This window comes from Anticarsia gemmatalis, chromosome 23 (genome assembly GCF_050436995.1).
Source record: "Anticarsia gemmatalis isolate Benzon Research Colony breed Stoneville strain chromosome 23, ilAntGemm2 primary, whole genome shotgun sequence".
NCBI lineage: Eukaryota > Metazoa > Arthropoda > Insecta > Lepidoptera > Erebidae > Anticarsia > Anticarsia gemmatalis.
This window is the reverse complement of record NC_134767.1, coordinates 9,459,373-9,474,780: the sequence shown is the minus strand read 5'-3', so window position 1 is coordinate 9,474,780 and position 15,408 is coordinate 9,459,373. Positions and strand designations below refer to the sequence as shown.

Below are 15,408 nucleotides of genomic sequence, written 5' to 3'. Positions count from 1 at the left end.
AAACGGGCATAATTATGACCCATTCTCTCTAATGTGACGCAAGCGATGTTGCGCGGGTCAGCTAGTCTGATTATATTTTCATGACAGATGTTGTTGGCTAATTGTAAAAACGAAAAGATAAGGAAAAGGTACTTGAATATTTTTTGTGCATAAGCTAGTTTACTGCGCTCACTACATATGCTATTAATACCCTTTACAATTAGTTTAAGTAACCTTCGAAGTAGTATGATATATGTTAATAAATAAACAACTAAGTTACCAAATAATACTCGTTTTGCAGCCGAATGTTTCGCATTATTCAATACTTATCTATCCATTATAGTAAATAAATAATAAATTTAACCCATTAATGTCCCACTGCTGGGCAAGGGTGTCCTCCCGTACCTAATGAGGTAGGGGTTAGGCCTTGAGTCCACCACGCTGGCCAAGTGCGGGTTGGGGACTTTGCATGCCCTCAATAAATGTTTTAAACAAATTTTTAGGCATGCAAGGTTTCCTCACGATGTTTTCCTTCACCGTTGGAGCATGTGATAATTATTTCTAATACACACATAACTTCCAAAAGTCATTGATGTGTTGCCTCGGGTTCGAACCTGCGACCACTTGCGTGGGAGGTGTCAACTTATACCACTCGGCTATCCATTATAGTATTAATCGTAAACTCAGAGATAAGTTTAAATTAGTACCACTAATCCGCTACACCCTTAAAAGTAGAAAAACCAACTATCACTCAATGCTCCCGCAACTTTATAATTGTGTTTGCTAACCACCGGTATAAGTTTAACGTAACAATAGTCAATAACCCGATGAAATCCTTTGTAATTGATCTGAAGTTCACACCGCAACGGCTTACAATAAGCCGATAACTGCATCGAGAGAATTGGGTCGAAAGTTGAGGCAGTTTGAATTAAAGGCTTTTGTTAACTATCTTTCCCTTTTTCTTCATTTTGGATGTGATACTTATTCTAAAATCAGCGTCATTATGACTCAAAGACTTCAAACAACTTAGCCGTAAGACTAGCATCACTGAACGACTGATATCTAAATAGACAATAACCGAGACTTTTGACATGCTCACCATTGCACAAAAACACTCCATAGTCACCCATCTCTGGTTTGTCAGGGCTGAGGCTGCTTAACTTACTTATTGTGTAAATTAAAAATATTATAAGTGTTCAAAAGTATTTTCTTAGTCCTTTGTTCATGTCAAAACAGCAAAACCAATTATACTAAATATTTTGTCGGCTGATGGGTTTAAATTATCTCGTATCTTTTCATATGGTAGTTGTTACATACCTCTACAATCCGGTCGTTGACCTGTATCTTGCCGCAGAGATCTGCCGAACTACCCTCACTGATGCTCTTCACGAATATACCGCTTAGCTCCTCTGTGGACAAAAATAACACATCAGTATGATTTATTATTTATTTTATAGTTCGTACTTAATTAATATTTTAAATGTGTAAATACATTTATTCTTCTTTCACGACTAAACGGCTAATACGATTTGAATCTAACTTTGCACGAAGATAGATTATATCCATAGATAGAAGATAGATAGAAGAATAAGAAGAAGATATCCATAGGAAAAGCAATCCCGGCACGTACATGCGCTAGTGTATTGCGACAAATGACTCTAAATATAGAGAGATTTATAAATAATAGCATATAACATGAAAACAACAATAACTATAAAAATAAAATAAATATGTCATTGCGGTTACAGATACAATGATTACCACAATAACATGAAATATACCAATAAATAACATTACCATTAATGGAAAACTATATTTTCTTTCCTTCTTTTGTATGAAAAGGGCTCAACTTATTTGGATACAATTTTGCATCGTAATAAAATAGATATTCCCTACGCACGCTCCTTTAAAACTGCTTTAAAAAAATGTAAGAGAGTTCAAATTCGCGAGCACGATCTGGATTCAATACAAAAATTATGCAGCTGAACAAATTCCTTTTAAAATCCATTTTTTAACACAACAATGTGTCCTAAAAACCATTGCCCTACAAAAGTAGGTACAAATCTATCCCTACATAGAAAACCACCCTAAACGAAAGGTACTTACTCAAACATATACCTATCAGTATCTAAAGATAGTAAAACGAGCCTATTTAGATAGTCAGACGTATTTTTGTAGCTATTTCAAGTCCAGTCACAATTCGTATAGATTTGTAGTTAGTATATCGATCTTATTTGTTTCAAAGACTAGTTAACAGCTGAAAGGGCTAAGATGGATTAGTTGACTTCTAAATTATAATTATTGTGTGTCAGTTCGTTATTTTTTCTTGTAATGGATTTTGAAGAACTGATAATATAAATATTACTAGTTGTAACACATAGTAAACGTATCGCCCTGAATATTCCATGCGGAAGATATGATTACTTACGCAATAATAAAGCTATAGTAGTTAATATCGTTAAAATCCGTATAAATAAAAGTGAAACATTGAAATATTTGTACACGGATAACTTTAAAATAATATTTGTAAAACAAATTGTATGGGATCAACGGAATCCAAATTCCCATGGGACTGGCCTCGTGAGAATTCAGATCCCGTTGCAAAAAAAATGACTACATACCCGGACGAATAAGTGTCGCTAGTTAAACACCAAAATCGAAATAGTGACATCACCAATATCTTACTAACAAATCATCTCACTAAAGCAATCACCGGACATCGAACCCTCTCAACAAAGTTAAACGTCTTGACAGTTTGATTACAGGGTAACATGAACCCAAACCACTAACAAAATCATTTAAAACCCCGCAGGGGTTCTAGTTAACCCACAACAAACCCCTAGATTAGACCACCCTTATAACTTACCCTTCATATATCAGATAGATAAGGGTTAACCTTTCAGTTGGACTGATAAGTCGGCCTGATTTGTTGGATGATTTGATTGTTCAGTAAGTACACGTATTAATCTCAAATAATGAATTGATCAATGTCATGTATGTCAGTTGACAACTATTTGAAAGCCATTATGCGGTACATTGTTTTTGCCCTTAGATTATAGTGATTAACACGTTACACTAAAGCAGCAATGCACTGAATAGTGGCTATCAATTTGACGTACATTAGTTATCAACTGGGATACGTGACACGCATACAGAAAATGGAAATATATTACTAGTTTTCATTAAATTAAAGGGACACTTAGTTATTTATCGTTTCTTTACCAAATTACAGGATAGGACTATTACTGTTTTTCTTGACTGTTTAAAAATCAAAATTACAACACTATTAAACCTACCCTGGAAATTATCATATCGGTTTCTAAAAACAGTAAATTTACAAAAATATGGTTCCTGCATATTTACCTACCAATCTAAATTAACTACTCTAAAACCTCCAATCATTATTTGTAAAAGATACACTATTTTTCTGCATAAGTCGTACAGAAAGCACATAGAATATTTTTAATCATAGCCATAACAAAATCCAGACTAGGTCAGCCAACAAATCGTGGCAACTTATCGGCAGACCCACTGTACCGAAGGCTTCATATTAGAAAAGTTTCATACGACGTAACTACCACTGTACCCGCCTGTACTGTTTATTACCACTTGTGTACACTCGCGTACAAAATGTTTATATTACTTATACTTGAAACTTTTGGAGGTTATCGTAAATGATTATGATTTTTGAAGGAGATGAACGTTTTTGGAGTGAAACAAGTTTGTTGAAGATTCTAGAAAGTGCTGTTAGCTATCTATTAGCTACCTATATCCTATGTCTATGGATATAGGTTGTATTTTTGAGGTTTTTAAGAATAAATTAGTTACTAATAAATAATTGATTTGATGGTGTTTGCTTGAATTTCTGCACTATAAATTGATCTTGTGTCGCAAGGACATTTTCGTCGGTCCAAAAAGTATTTGGAGTCCTCACAAATATTCAATTCAAGTGGACATTGAACCTAACCTAAGGCCTCCCAACGCGAAAGAAAAGAGAAGACAATCTTTAGCTATACCTCAAAAACTATTGTTAATGTATAATTAACTATCTCAAAAAGAAATCTCACATAACAAAAATAATTGCATAATATTATAACCAAAATATTTCACAACTGGGATTCAAATCCATTCCACTCCGCCATCATTCAGTTACACTTTATTTAGGTAACTTCATCATGTCTCCTGTGCCTAAATCGTAATAAGAAAAGAGTAACTTAAGTGAAAAGCCCCCGGGCGGCTTGAACACTCGTCAACGAAGTCGCCAAACGAGAGCGAATTCTCTTAAATTATAATTTTGCTTGAAGCAAGATGTTTTTGAGATATTTTTACCCGACTTTCAAACAGTTTTAAAGTACGGCAAAGTTAATTTGTTTTACTGTGACTTTTAAACTTAATAATATTATGTACGAGTAATATAAAATTGAAATCGTTTTTATGTTTGTGCGCGCTAGTATCATAAATTACTGTTGCGATTTGGAGTACGATTCACCAATGGAGTTTCATTGTTATAACGAGCTATTTTATGCTCTTTTCTCTAGTAAAGGCAGACAAATTTTAAATGTTCTTTTTATATCTAAGTTCTAGAATTTGTACATGTAAATGTGGCATGGTGTATCACCATAGTGACTCTTTTCTTTCAAAAGTTATACGCTTCTAACATTACGCTAAGATCTATCCAGTAATCATTATTAACGCAAGTAAAACTGTGCAAAACAGTCCATACCAAAAACATTATACTAAATGTGAAAATGTACTTATTTTCATATGCAAACAACTGAACCGACTCTTATAAATTTCGCCAGGATGATAGATAATATCGTAGGAAAGGACATAGGCTAATTATTTCATGATAAACCAGACGGTAGGCATAGTAACAACCAATAATATAGATTTAAACCGTCTTAGACTATATACTTTAGTTCTCCCTTTGTCCGCTAGAGGTCCCTCGGAGCGGAAAATCAATCTTATTAGAATTTCAATCAGAAAGCTCTATTCAAAGAATATGATTTCACTTTGAGCTTTTGTTAACAATACCTTTTATAATGATTACTTTTCTGTTAGTGATTGATCTCGGGTCGATTCTCGTGTAAGGCAAAATTTTATATAATTATATTACGCTTGTTATGCCCGAGGGTGAAGGCACAGGTGTATGAGATACACCCACTTTTAGCCATTCATCAGTCTAGCCTTTCTTCCAACTATGTTGGAGTCAGCTTCCAGTCTCAAAGAATACAGCTGAATACCAGTATTTTACATGGAGCGGCTACCAATCTGACCTCCACAACCCAGTTATGTGTTATAACACGATACTCTTCAGTAAGACTGGTTGTCAAACTTTCAAGCTTCTGACGCGCAATTTCACGCGCTTTCCGAAACACAGAGGAACTCGATATGAATGAAATAGTCGCCCATCCACAGAACAACCTCGGCAAGCGTAGGTTAATCTCAGAGATCTATCTGCGCGGCTGTTGTTATCTAAGCCACGGGCTCTTCTAACAATAACTCAACATAATCTGCAGTAAATAACATTGCAGCAGCACTTTATCATGTAATACATAAAAGTGTTACATATATCATTGAAATGGCCGGCAACTTTCAAAACTTAGTCCTGATAAAATATGTAAGTTTTTTTGAAAAGTAATTCTTTTTATAAGTATTTTAGAAACTTGTTTTCTATGTAGGGTTTTAACGAAAGATATTTTAGTTAAAATTGATAGAATTTATACCATAAATAAGAGTAATATCTCAAAACATATTCGGAATAACGATATTTTTCACGCCCAAACCGGATCAGACTTTTTCACCATTCTTTAGTAAATAGACAACAAATTTACTACATATTTGGTCTCCACATATTTATTTTGTGCTTTTTATCATTCACTCTTTGTCATTTTATATCACAAAAGCAAAAGCATTACGAACCCATTGGCATATTCGTACAGTCCCCACTTAGCGAGTCATATCCAAAAAAACGCTGATTAAATATCCCGCTCTAATCCTTTTCCAGTCTCAGCAATCTACAAGAAAGCACCTAAACGTCCCAAGTTCCAGTTCCAGGTGGGTCTAATTAAAAACTGGCAAAGTTGGCAAATTGTTAAATGTTGGAATAATGTTAGCCAGTTTATCGGCAGGAGAGCTGAGTTCAGGCGCACCTGTTTCAATATTGATGTACGTTGCTCCGACGGTATCTACTGATGCTCAAATTTGAAATTTTAATGAACAATGTTTATTGAGCTTTTAAGCTTGTTTTCGGATTTGTAAAGAGAAATGCTTGAGCTTTTTGCTGACTCAAAATAATAAGTTAACGTTTGGTTTTAAAAGTTCAATTTGTAATGATAATATTCAAATCATTATCATCCAAAATGTTGTAAGTTGGACAGCGTTTAAATGACCGAGCTTAAATAAGGTCATATTTTAATATTTTCTGGAATATATATTTCACTAGCGGACAGGCCCGAGCAAGGCAGACTTCGTCTAAGTATAGTACAGCTCTTTCCCGTTGATTCCATTCCTGTTCGAATTTTGAATCCATCAATCCCCTACAAACATTGTCCTGACAGTTACAAAAATATTTAAAGAATAATTATTTAAGTTAGTCTAATTGTTGAAAAGTTATGCGCGTACATATATTTCGGTGATTCTTTTTTTTCTTTTTTTTTCTTTTAAAAAGACAACTCCCGCACTAAGAATTGCTCTTGTGTCGCGGGGACTTTTACAAACATACAAACAACGGACACAAAGCACAACCAGACCCGAAACAATTATTTGTGGATCACACAAATAATTGTTCCGTGTGGGAATCGAACCCACGACCTCCCGACGCAACGGTATCGGCGTGGCTACCTAGACCACTGCGCCACAGAGGCAGTCGTTTCGTTCATTCATTTTTATTTATCTAGATAAATTAGTGGATAAAGTCAATTTCAATTTTTAAGCTAACTACGCTTCAATTTTTATAGTTATTAACATCAGAACACGTAATAAAATCACGCCTTTTTCCCTTAGGCAAAAACCAATGATTGCCACTTGGTAAGATCTTTACAAATTTCCCTTGCTTCATACGCATCCATACATCTTGTCACACAGGACCGGTTAGGAATATAACATCAGTAAATTCCAAGAAAATTCTGAATATCTTAATAATTTACTTGAAGTTTTTAAAGAAAAAATGTCTAAAGCATATTTTCATAGGACTTCTAAAAAAATATCTCATTTTTACCTCAACTTTTCCTCAACGTGTCTTTACAAAAAATATGACAAAAAACTCAACCATTTTTGTAGCAAAAGGCATTTTTTATCAAACACAGTGTCATCATCATACTTATGTTTTCTCAAAAAATGTTGCCAGAGGTGTAATACATTTGCTAGTCAGTGTTTCATCAGAACAAAATATAAAAAAGCTGTATTGTGGAGACGATTTCAACGTAACTTTGAGAAATTTGAGAAATTGCGGTAGAATTTATCATATCATATCATATCCAACGATGACGGCACTAGGCGTCAGAATAGAGCCACTCTTCGCAACTAGTATCATTAGGATTTATATAATAGATAAGAGAACATTGAACTAAGTGAAGATATTCCAACAGAAACTAGAAAAAAACCAATAGCCTGACCCGATTTTGAACCAAAGACCTCGAGATTAGCAGTCGCGTTTACTAGGTGCTGATTACACCAGAGAGGCAGTCAAACCTATCCATATTTTCTAATAGTTAGCAAAAGATTTTTATTTTTCAGAATAAGACGTTGAAATGGTAGGTGCTGAAAAAATGGTGATGAAAGAGGATTAGAAATACCATTAATTGGTTGAGACCTATGGAATGTCTAACCAGTAAGTGTACCTGTTTATGAGGACCAATAACGTAACGTCCCTCAAAAGTATAAACCAAAGTAACCATTGTAACCAAATATAGGCAGACAATTCACAAAAATATCCCCTTAGAACTACCCTGCTACAAGTTTAACTGGGTCGTTGGAAATATCTCCACATCACGTATTCAGGAGGTTGTCTGGCTTTATATAGTGGCGCCCCCTACACTCGTGAAACATTCAGCTTGGACGCTTTTAGAACAAATAACGTCTGGTGTATTAATAAAGTAGGTTCTGGAAATGGAGCAGGTGGTCTTTGTATTTGGTTTTAATTTTCTTAAAGTAGTTTTAATTATCCAGATTCATTTTCAAATACTTTAGTTCTGCGGAAACTCTTTTATTTTCTCCCTATTTCAGTAAGAGTGTACAATATTCTGCTTTTCTTAAGGCTTTTCATGATGAGTTTCTGAAGCCAAAATTGCTCACATGGAAGTTTAATATGGACTCGGATAGAAAATTACGTCCTACTCTTTAAACCAGTTCTAAGCACAATACGAGCGCAGTTACTTTGGAGAACAATATAAAAATCGATAAACAGAATTCCTTTCTCTCCGGAATCTCGCGGATCTCCGTTAAATACTTTTTTGTGTCATAATATACTAAAACTAGCTGACCCGGCAAACGTTGCTTTGCCATATAAAAAAAATGTGTCACTTAGGTGCATGAAAAATAGATGTTGGCCGATTCTCAGACCTAGTCAATATGCTCACAAAATTTCATGAGAATCGGTCAAGCCGTTTCGGAGGAGTATGGTAACGAAAACTGTGACGCGAGAATTTTACATATTAGATTGTTCTTCTATAATGTAAAGATTTGAGCAAATACCACGACAGTGCTTTAAATCCCTAAAAACATGATTACTCCGTTCTCCTATTTTCTTCTTCTCAACAAAAGTTCTCAAGACATTCACCAAATAATCTACAAACAGACTATTAATTCAGATCGCGAAGTATCGTCTGAATAATGAATGGTACTCGGACGTCGATAAAAAGGCTCGTTTCAGCCCCTTATTTATGTATGCTCGTTTTGGGATCTCCTGGAGCGAAGTGAATTTTAATGAAACTTTCTGTGCGAGATTCAAGATGTTTCTTTAATCTGTAGTGCTGTTTGTTTGATGACTTATTTACTTCTTGATAGATATTGTTATTCCTTTCGCTTACAATTGAATGCAAAAATCACTGTTATGAGAAAATTTATTTCGTCGAGGATTTGTACGACATAATTTATTACTAAGCTTTTTATATATTTTAATTTTGTCAAAATTAATAACGATTATTAAGCACAATACAAACCTCAAAAAACTTTAATTGGAACCATTCGATATTTTTTTAATTTTTACTTATTAGCGGAATACTAATATATAAATATGGTCTAAAACCTTATACAAAAAAGAACGACACAATCGCCTCAAAAATAGGGCAGAACGGAACCATCTGGTAGTATAGACATGTTTTTGTGAAACCTTTGATATCTCAAAAGTCGTATTTGCTGTGTGGTTTCTTTTTGTATAAATACGGACAATACAAAATGTCGTTAAAAATTCTTTACAAAGTTTTCTATAACATAAAATCGTAAGATTCAAAACTTTCAGCGTGTTAGAAATGCAGTAACTTTCAAAAATAAATTCTAATCTATTACAAATTCTTACAATTTCTTTGTATGTTTACCATTTTCTTTAATATATTAATCATCTTACCTTGTTCACAAACATATCCAGCAACCGTGATGCCGAGTCCCAGCGCGGAGTCTTTGTTCAGCTGAACATCGTAGCTCAGTGTTTCTGGCTCTCCTGTACCACGCACTGCCATATCCAGAGGTAGCCTGAATGTAGGAAGACAAGTATTGAAGAATATAAGTAATTTCATGTTCGTGATACCTGTATAATAAATTATTTTTACTCTCACTTCAGTTCTGTATTACTCTAATCATAGCGACCGTCATATTCTACAGCGAATACTGAAAACATACCCAACGGCCGCTTCGGTTGATCAGAATATTCAAACCAGGCAATTGATTTTATTTTCATTTCAAGATTTTTAAGATCAGACCAAGCAGATAAGATGTGACGCCTCTAAAACATATGACTACAATATGCCTTAGAATGGTGAGTACGAATTTTGGTCTTTTTGTATTAGTTCTAGTAACTACATTGGTCGTAACAAAAAACACAGGTTTCTGAGATAAGTACTAAGTAGTACTAAGTAGTAAGTAACTACAAAAATACAATATAGTGTATTCGAAATATACGACTATAGAGACTCAGTAAAAAATAGACAAAGTAAAGCAGTACTCTTTAGTTTCCTTCCAATTTGCATCTCTTTGACAAAGGGTTATGTACAAATATCTACATCTTCGTCTTAATATTTCATTAGAAAAGACAGAACAACATTTATCTCTCCGGCAAATTCTCGAACGCTCTCAAAGTTAATTAACGGTTAAAAACCAGTGAAATATGACTGTTGAGTTAAAGATTATGATTGCTAAACTTTAATAAGAGTTAGCGAAGTTCGCAAGAAATCTCGATTACTTATTACTGATTAGTTGCTTCAAGTTTGAAACGTTGAGTTTTAAGAGTGTATTTTAAAGTAATGTAATATGAGATAATTTGATTGGAGCTTAGATACTTGTATACGTCATGCATTTAAAATCCAAAGATCAGCAACTTTTAAAAAGCTTACGTATCTGTGCTGTGTTTCAAAATGCATTACCTACTGATCGACTATTAGCTATAAATCGCTTAGGTACAAAGAAAAAAAAATGTTTACTTAGTAAATGATGATCACACGACTATTTAAAGAAATAAGCAAATTATGATCACAACACTTAAACGTTAGTCTACTTTAAACTATCCTAAAGTAGACCATTTTTCTAAAAGTTTACTTACTAGTGCTTTGAATTCTTCGCTAATGATGAAATCATTTAAATTAATAGTATTATTTTTGATAGTATACCTGACAGGTTGAGGTTGCGGCTGCGGCGGTGGAACCACTAGCGCTGGCGGACGAGGTGAAGGTGCCAGCGCTCCCCGAGGAACTACTGCTACCATTGATGCCACCGGCTGTACACAGAGAACACTTATTTATTTATTTATTCATTTTTACACATAATAAATTGAACAGTATGTATTGTGAGATTTAACTAAGTGTACGTAAGATTTCCAATAGCTTATATTACACACATATGAGATTGTTGTAAGTCAAACTTTTTTTTTATATCTGGTTGCGATGCATGCCAGTGATTTTTATACGTTTGTGGAAGTCTCTGCCAGGCAAGAGTGTGGATATATAATTTTGAATAGACCTGAAATGACTAAAAAGAGCATGTTAGGTTCCTTGCAAATTGACATAACCTTGGAATATTATTTTAAAATACAATTTTACACTCACACAAACAGACTGTAAAAAATCATGCCACGAATCTTTATGTCCCAACTTATCCAATAGCCGATAGTTTGAAAGACTTCTTTAAAAAGACGGGGTCTACTCACCCTATGATGTAGCCTCTCCTCAATAATAGTGGGTGGTGGTGAGGGCGGGGAGGTGTCCTCGCACAGCGCGCCGAAGCCATCGTGGCCAGCCTCTGACAGTCTTCGCTCCAGCTCTATCGGGTCTGCCAGGAGACGGGACGGGATTATCGGAGCTGGTGATGCACCTAGCGGCTGTGGAAGAAAACTTAGATTTAGCAAGGATATTTGGAGACTAGTCAATTTGAAGATGGGCTAGTGACTGCGTTTTGAGACGTGTATTTTTGGTCTGTAAAACTGATAATGTTTTAAAAATTAGTGTGGTGTTTATGAGACATACACACCACACTAATTTGGCTAGCCAGAGTAAGGCATGGAGAAACTATGCGTGGTCGCGGTATTGGGAATAAAAAAAACAAATTATTTTGACTGACTCTGTGGCGCGATGAGGTCCGACTCCGGGCTCGGTAAAGTACAAAGGACTTTTTCTTTTTTATTTATGAATATTTCTTTATACTTTTACCCCGGAGTTTGGAAACGCCTGGGACTAAAATTGCAAATCAAATAACGAAACGAATGTATATTCCATACACCTCTGCCTACGCCTTCAGGTATAAAAGGTGTAATGTTACCTTTAATTTTAAATATTCCAAAATTTTTCACAGGGAAAAAACGCGAGCAAAACTTATAAAGTAATTTACCTAAACACTTTCAAAAGTACATAATTCACGTAAAAAACTCTCGAATGAAACTGAAACCGAAACTGAAACTCATTTTATAAACTTGGAGGCTTCTCATCAAAAGCGGCCGGAACTTGCCGAAGCCTATGAAATCTGTCTGGCGTAATTACGTCACATCCGGCGGCCACCGGAAGTGGCGTCGCAACGGTGATGAGACGGCGTGTTGGTAATGGTCCTTGACTCGTCAATTACTAAGGGGACTGTATGTTAGCGCTTCCTTTATTCTTAAGACTGCGAAAATGGTTTTAGCTCTTGGCTTATTCTTTCGTGATAGAGTGACTGTAAATCATTTTTGTTCATTTAGAAATGAGTATGACGGTATAATAAATTTAAAGCCAATACGATACGATTCAAAGGTTACGGTAATGCTACGCATTAGAATATTTTAAAACTGTTAGCTGGTCAACTATTATTTATTTATTATGGATCTTCAACAAGAAATACACTTTACGAAAACAGAATTACAACAGAATTAAATCACCCCATTTTCTTATAGGGGTAAGCAGAGACCAAATAAAACTTACCTACAATCTATATCAACTTTCCTTGCTTCACTCACATCCATGACAGTTACGATTTCGACACAAATATAATTTAAGTTTGTGTCAACTATTATAACGCCATAATTAACGAGATTATGCCGCATTTTTACCATTTAATAACGCCCTTATCCATTAAATATAAGTTACTGTTAATATTCACCAGAAAAAAGAGCATCTCTCAAATACCCACTTATTCATTTACAATAAATTCAGAATGTTAAAAATGCCGTAAAATGTTCCAATGTGTAATTCCCTTTAACCTGTTCCCAAAACTGATTTAAGCAACATGTTTAGATGGAGTTTCCGTCAAAGATACCTGATGCAGACAGCTTGAAGCTTACTGATATTCATTTAGGATACGCTCAATTAATTTATACTTTTGATAGCCGTTTGAAGTTTAACTTTATTTAAATTAACAAATTATTGAGCAAGGCGAAACGGATTTTACTGTACGTTTTCCTGACTAAAAATAAGGTGATTTTCGACAGAAAGTTATATAGTTTTACAATTATGTTTAGTAACATAGCGCGCGTTTCTTTTTGTGCAATCTGTAACCTGTGGACTCCATGATATTTATAACCCATGACTGCCCCACTGCTGAGTAAAGGTCTATTTCTGAACAAAGGAGTGGTCAGGACTTAAGTAAGGCTGGCCAAGTGTGGGTTGAAGAATTTGCATGCCTTCAAGAAAGATGTTGAGTACAGTAATGGAACACAACCCCCCAGTTTCGGTAGTTTATCTATTCAATAGCGTTTAAACTCATATAAAGAAACGCTATTGAATAGATAAACTACCGCTAAATTTACCTCAGAAACCTGGGGTTACACAGCTACGGAAAAGGTAACCCAAGTATTTATTATAAACAGATAAGTTGCCACTGCAAAATTAACTTTGTCCAACTCAGGATGTAACTCCAAAATCAGACAAAATGCGTACAAACGTTATTAGACTCAAATCTACGTATAGTTTATTCCAGAACAAAATCTATTTTCAAAATCTTTATTTTCCAAAGCGAAACTATTTCAAAAAAACATTTCCACCAAAAATCCCATACAAAAACAATCTAACATAAACGGTTTGACAAGCCATGATTGATATGTTTTAGAATATTTCATACAAATATCTCATACATTTTCAAACAAACAATTTGTGGAAGATAAAAAGCAAATGTATGACTTTATTATTTATATTTTACGAGCCGTTGAAGTAAACATGAATCATGGGAGAAATTATTAGTTGGAGAATAATAAAACGTGTTTTGGATGATTTTATTATCATAACCGCGAGGATTTCCCGGGTTTAAATATCTTACGTGTGAATCTAGGTCGGTATATAATATTTAGTATTATCTATAATCTTGGCCAGCGTGGTGGACTCAAGGCCTAAATCCTCTCTCGTTTAGGAGAGACCATTGCCCAGCAGCGGGATATAATGAAGGTTATAAACAATCTAGATATAACAACAATCTTGCAAAAGGGTCAGGTGCGTAGTACTCGTAACGTGCGGTCCTTTAAGAATAGATGACGTATGGATTTGAATGAGGCAAGGGCAGTTTCTAAGGATTGTACCAAATGGTGTTCTTTGGTATCCTACTCGGTACTCTTATGGGAAACAGGTGTGATCGTCCATTCAGTAACTTTTGTCTAAAAATTTAAATAAATATTTTGCTTACTTGTTTTAATGGAAATATATGTCATGGAAAATCTTTCGATGCAGGCAAAGTCACGACATCAAAACAAGTGTTAAAACAGTTCAAACTGCGGTCTGTATTTAATAAAACTCTATAAACGAATGAACAAATAAATAATATTTTTAATGGAGCAGTAACAATTTATAAATAAAACGTTTTCGTTTCAAACATCCACCGTTCACGAGCGAAACCAAACTATTTCTACAATTTCACAGCGGTTTATATTACTTTGAACATTTTCCAAATATCTAAACAATTTTGTTCACAGAAAATGTTTTTAAAGCATTTCAAACGTAAAATAAACCTCTAGGAATTCAAAATACTAAATATTTGCAGCGAAAATAAACGGTTATCTGAATTCGAAATATGAAATAAAATAAACTGGCAAACTGTTCAAATTTTAAAACGTAAATATTGACGAATTCGAAAATGAAAATAGTAAAAATAAAAACATTGGAACATACATTATATAATAATATATAATAAAAACAAAATAGATTTCCAAAATCAAGTCAATACCAACTAAAAGTTTCGTACCCTACATTCGAATTATTTAGAACTGAATAAATTACAACAAAAAAAGTCCCTAACGATGGAAACATAAAAAAAAACATTATACTATCTGTCTGCTAAAAAAGGCTAAACTACTGAACTTAATTTGATGTGACATAGAAATAGCATAGACTATAAATCCAAAAAAACATCTATAATATAGGTATTAATAATATATGTCTGCCTGCTTACGCGTCTAAACGGCAAAATCAAATTTGATGTGGATAGTGATTTCTCAAGATAGTTATAAACTTAGACCCAAGGTTTAACGAAAGCTACATTTAGAAATATCAACTCCTAAAGGGTAGAAATAGGGTTCACACACGAGCAATACCACCCCAATCAGCTAGTCTGAAACTCCCCAAATATCTACAAAGACAATTTCCCCAAAAACAGGGAAAAAGTATCTCTCACGAATTTCCAATATACCTAACAGAAAGGAGCATTCTGTTATATTTGAAGATACCTTTTGATGTAATGTTAAGATGTCTCTCTGTACTGTATTGATATATTAGATAACCAATCTATTTACATGTATGTATATACTCAATTTCCTTCAAAAGATCGTGTTTT

The 15,408-nt window shown here is 34.3% G+C and overlaps 1 protein-coding gene across 4 annotated transcripts in view; it reads right to left on the bottom strand.

The window, feature by feature from the left end:
- The window catches only part of LOC142982962 (multiple PDZ domain protein-like), a 185,403-nt gene that overhangs the window by 128,466 nt on the left and 41,529 nt on the right, over positions 1–15,408 (bottom strand). For all 4 annotated transcript variants that reach the window (XM_076129706.1, XM_076129708.1, XM_076129709.1 and 1 more), the window contains exons 5-8: positions 11,336–11,506; positions 10,800–10,906; positions 9,545–9,669; positions 1,297–1,388 (exon numbers count right to left, since the gene is read on the bottom strand). In XM_076129706.1, the coding sequence (XP_075985821.1) occupies positions 1,297–1,388; positions 9,545–9,669; positions 10,800–10,906; positions 11,336–11,506 (495 nt within the window). The remainder of the gene's footprint in view (positions 1–1,296; positions 1,389–9,544; positions 9,670–10,799; positions 10,907–11,335; positions 11,507–15,408) is intronic.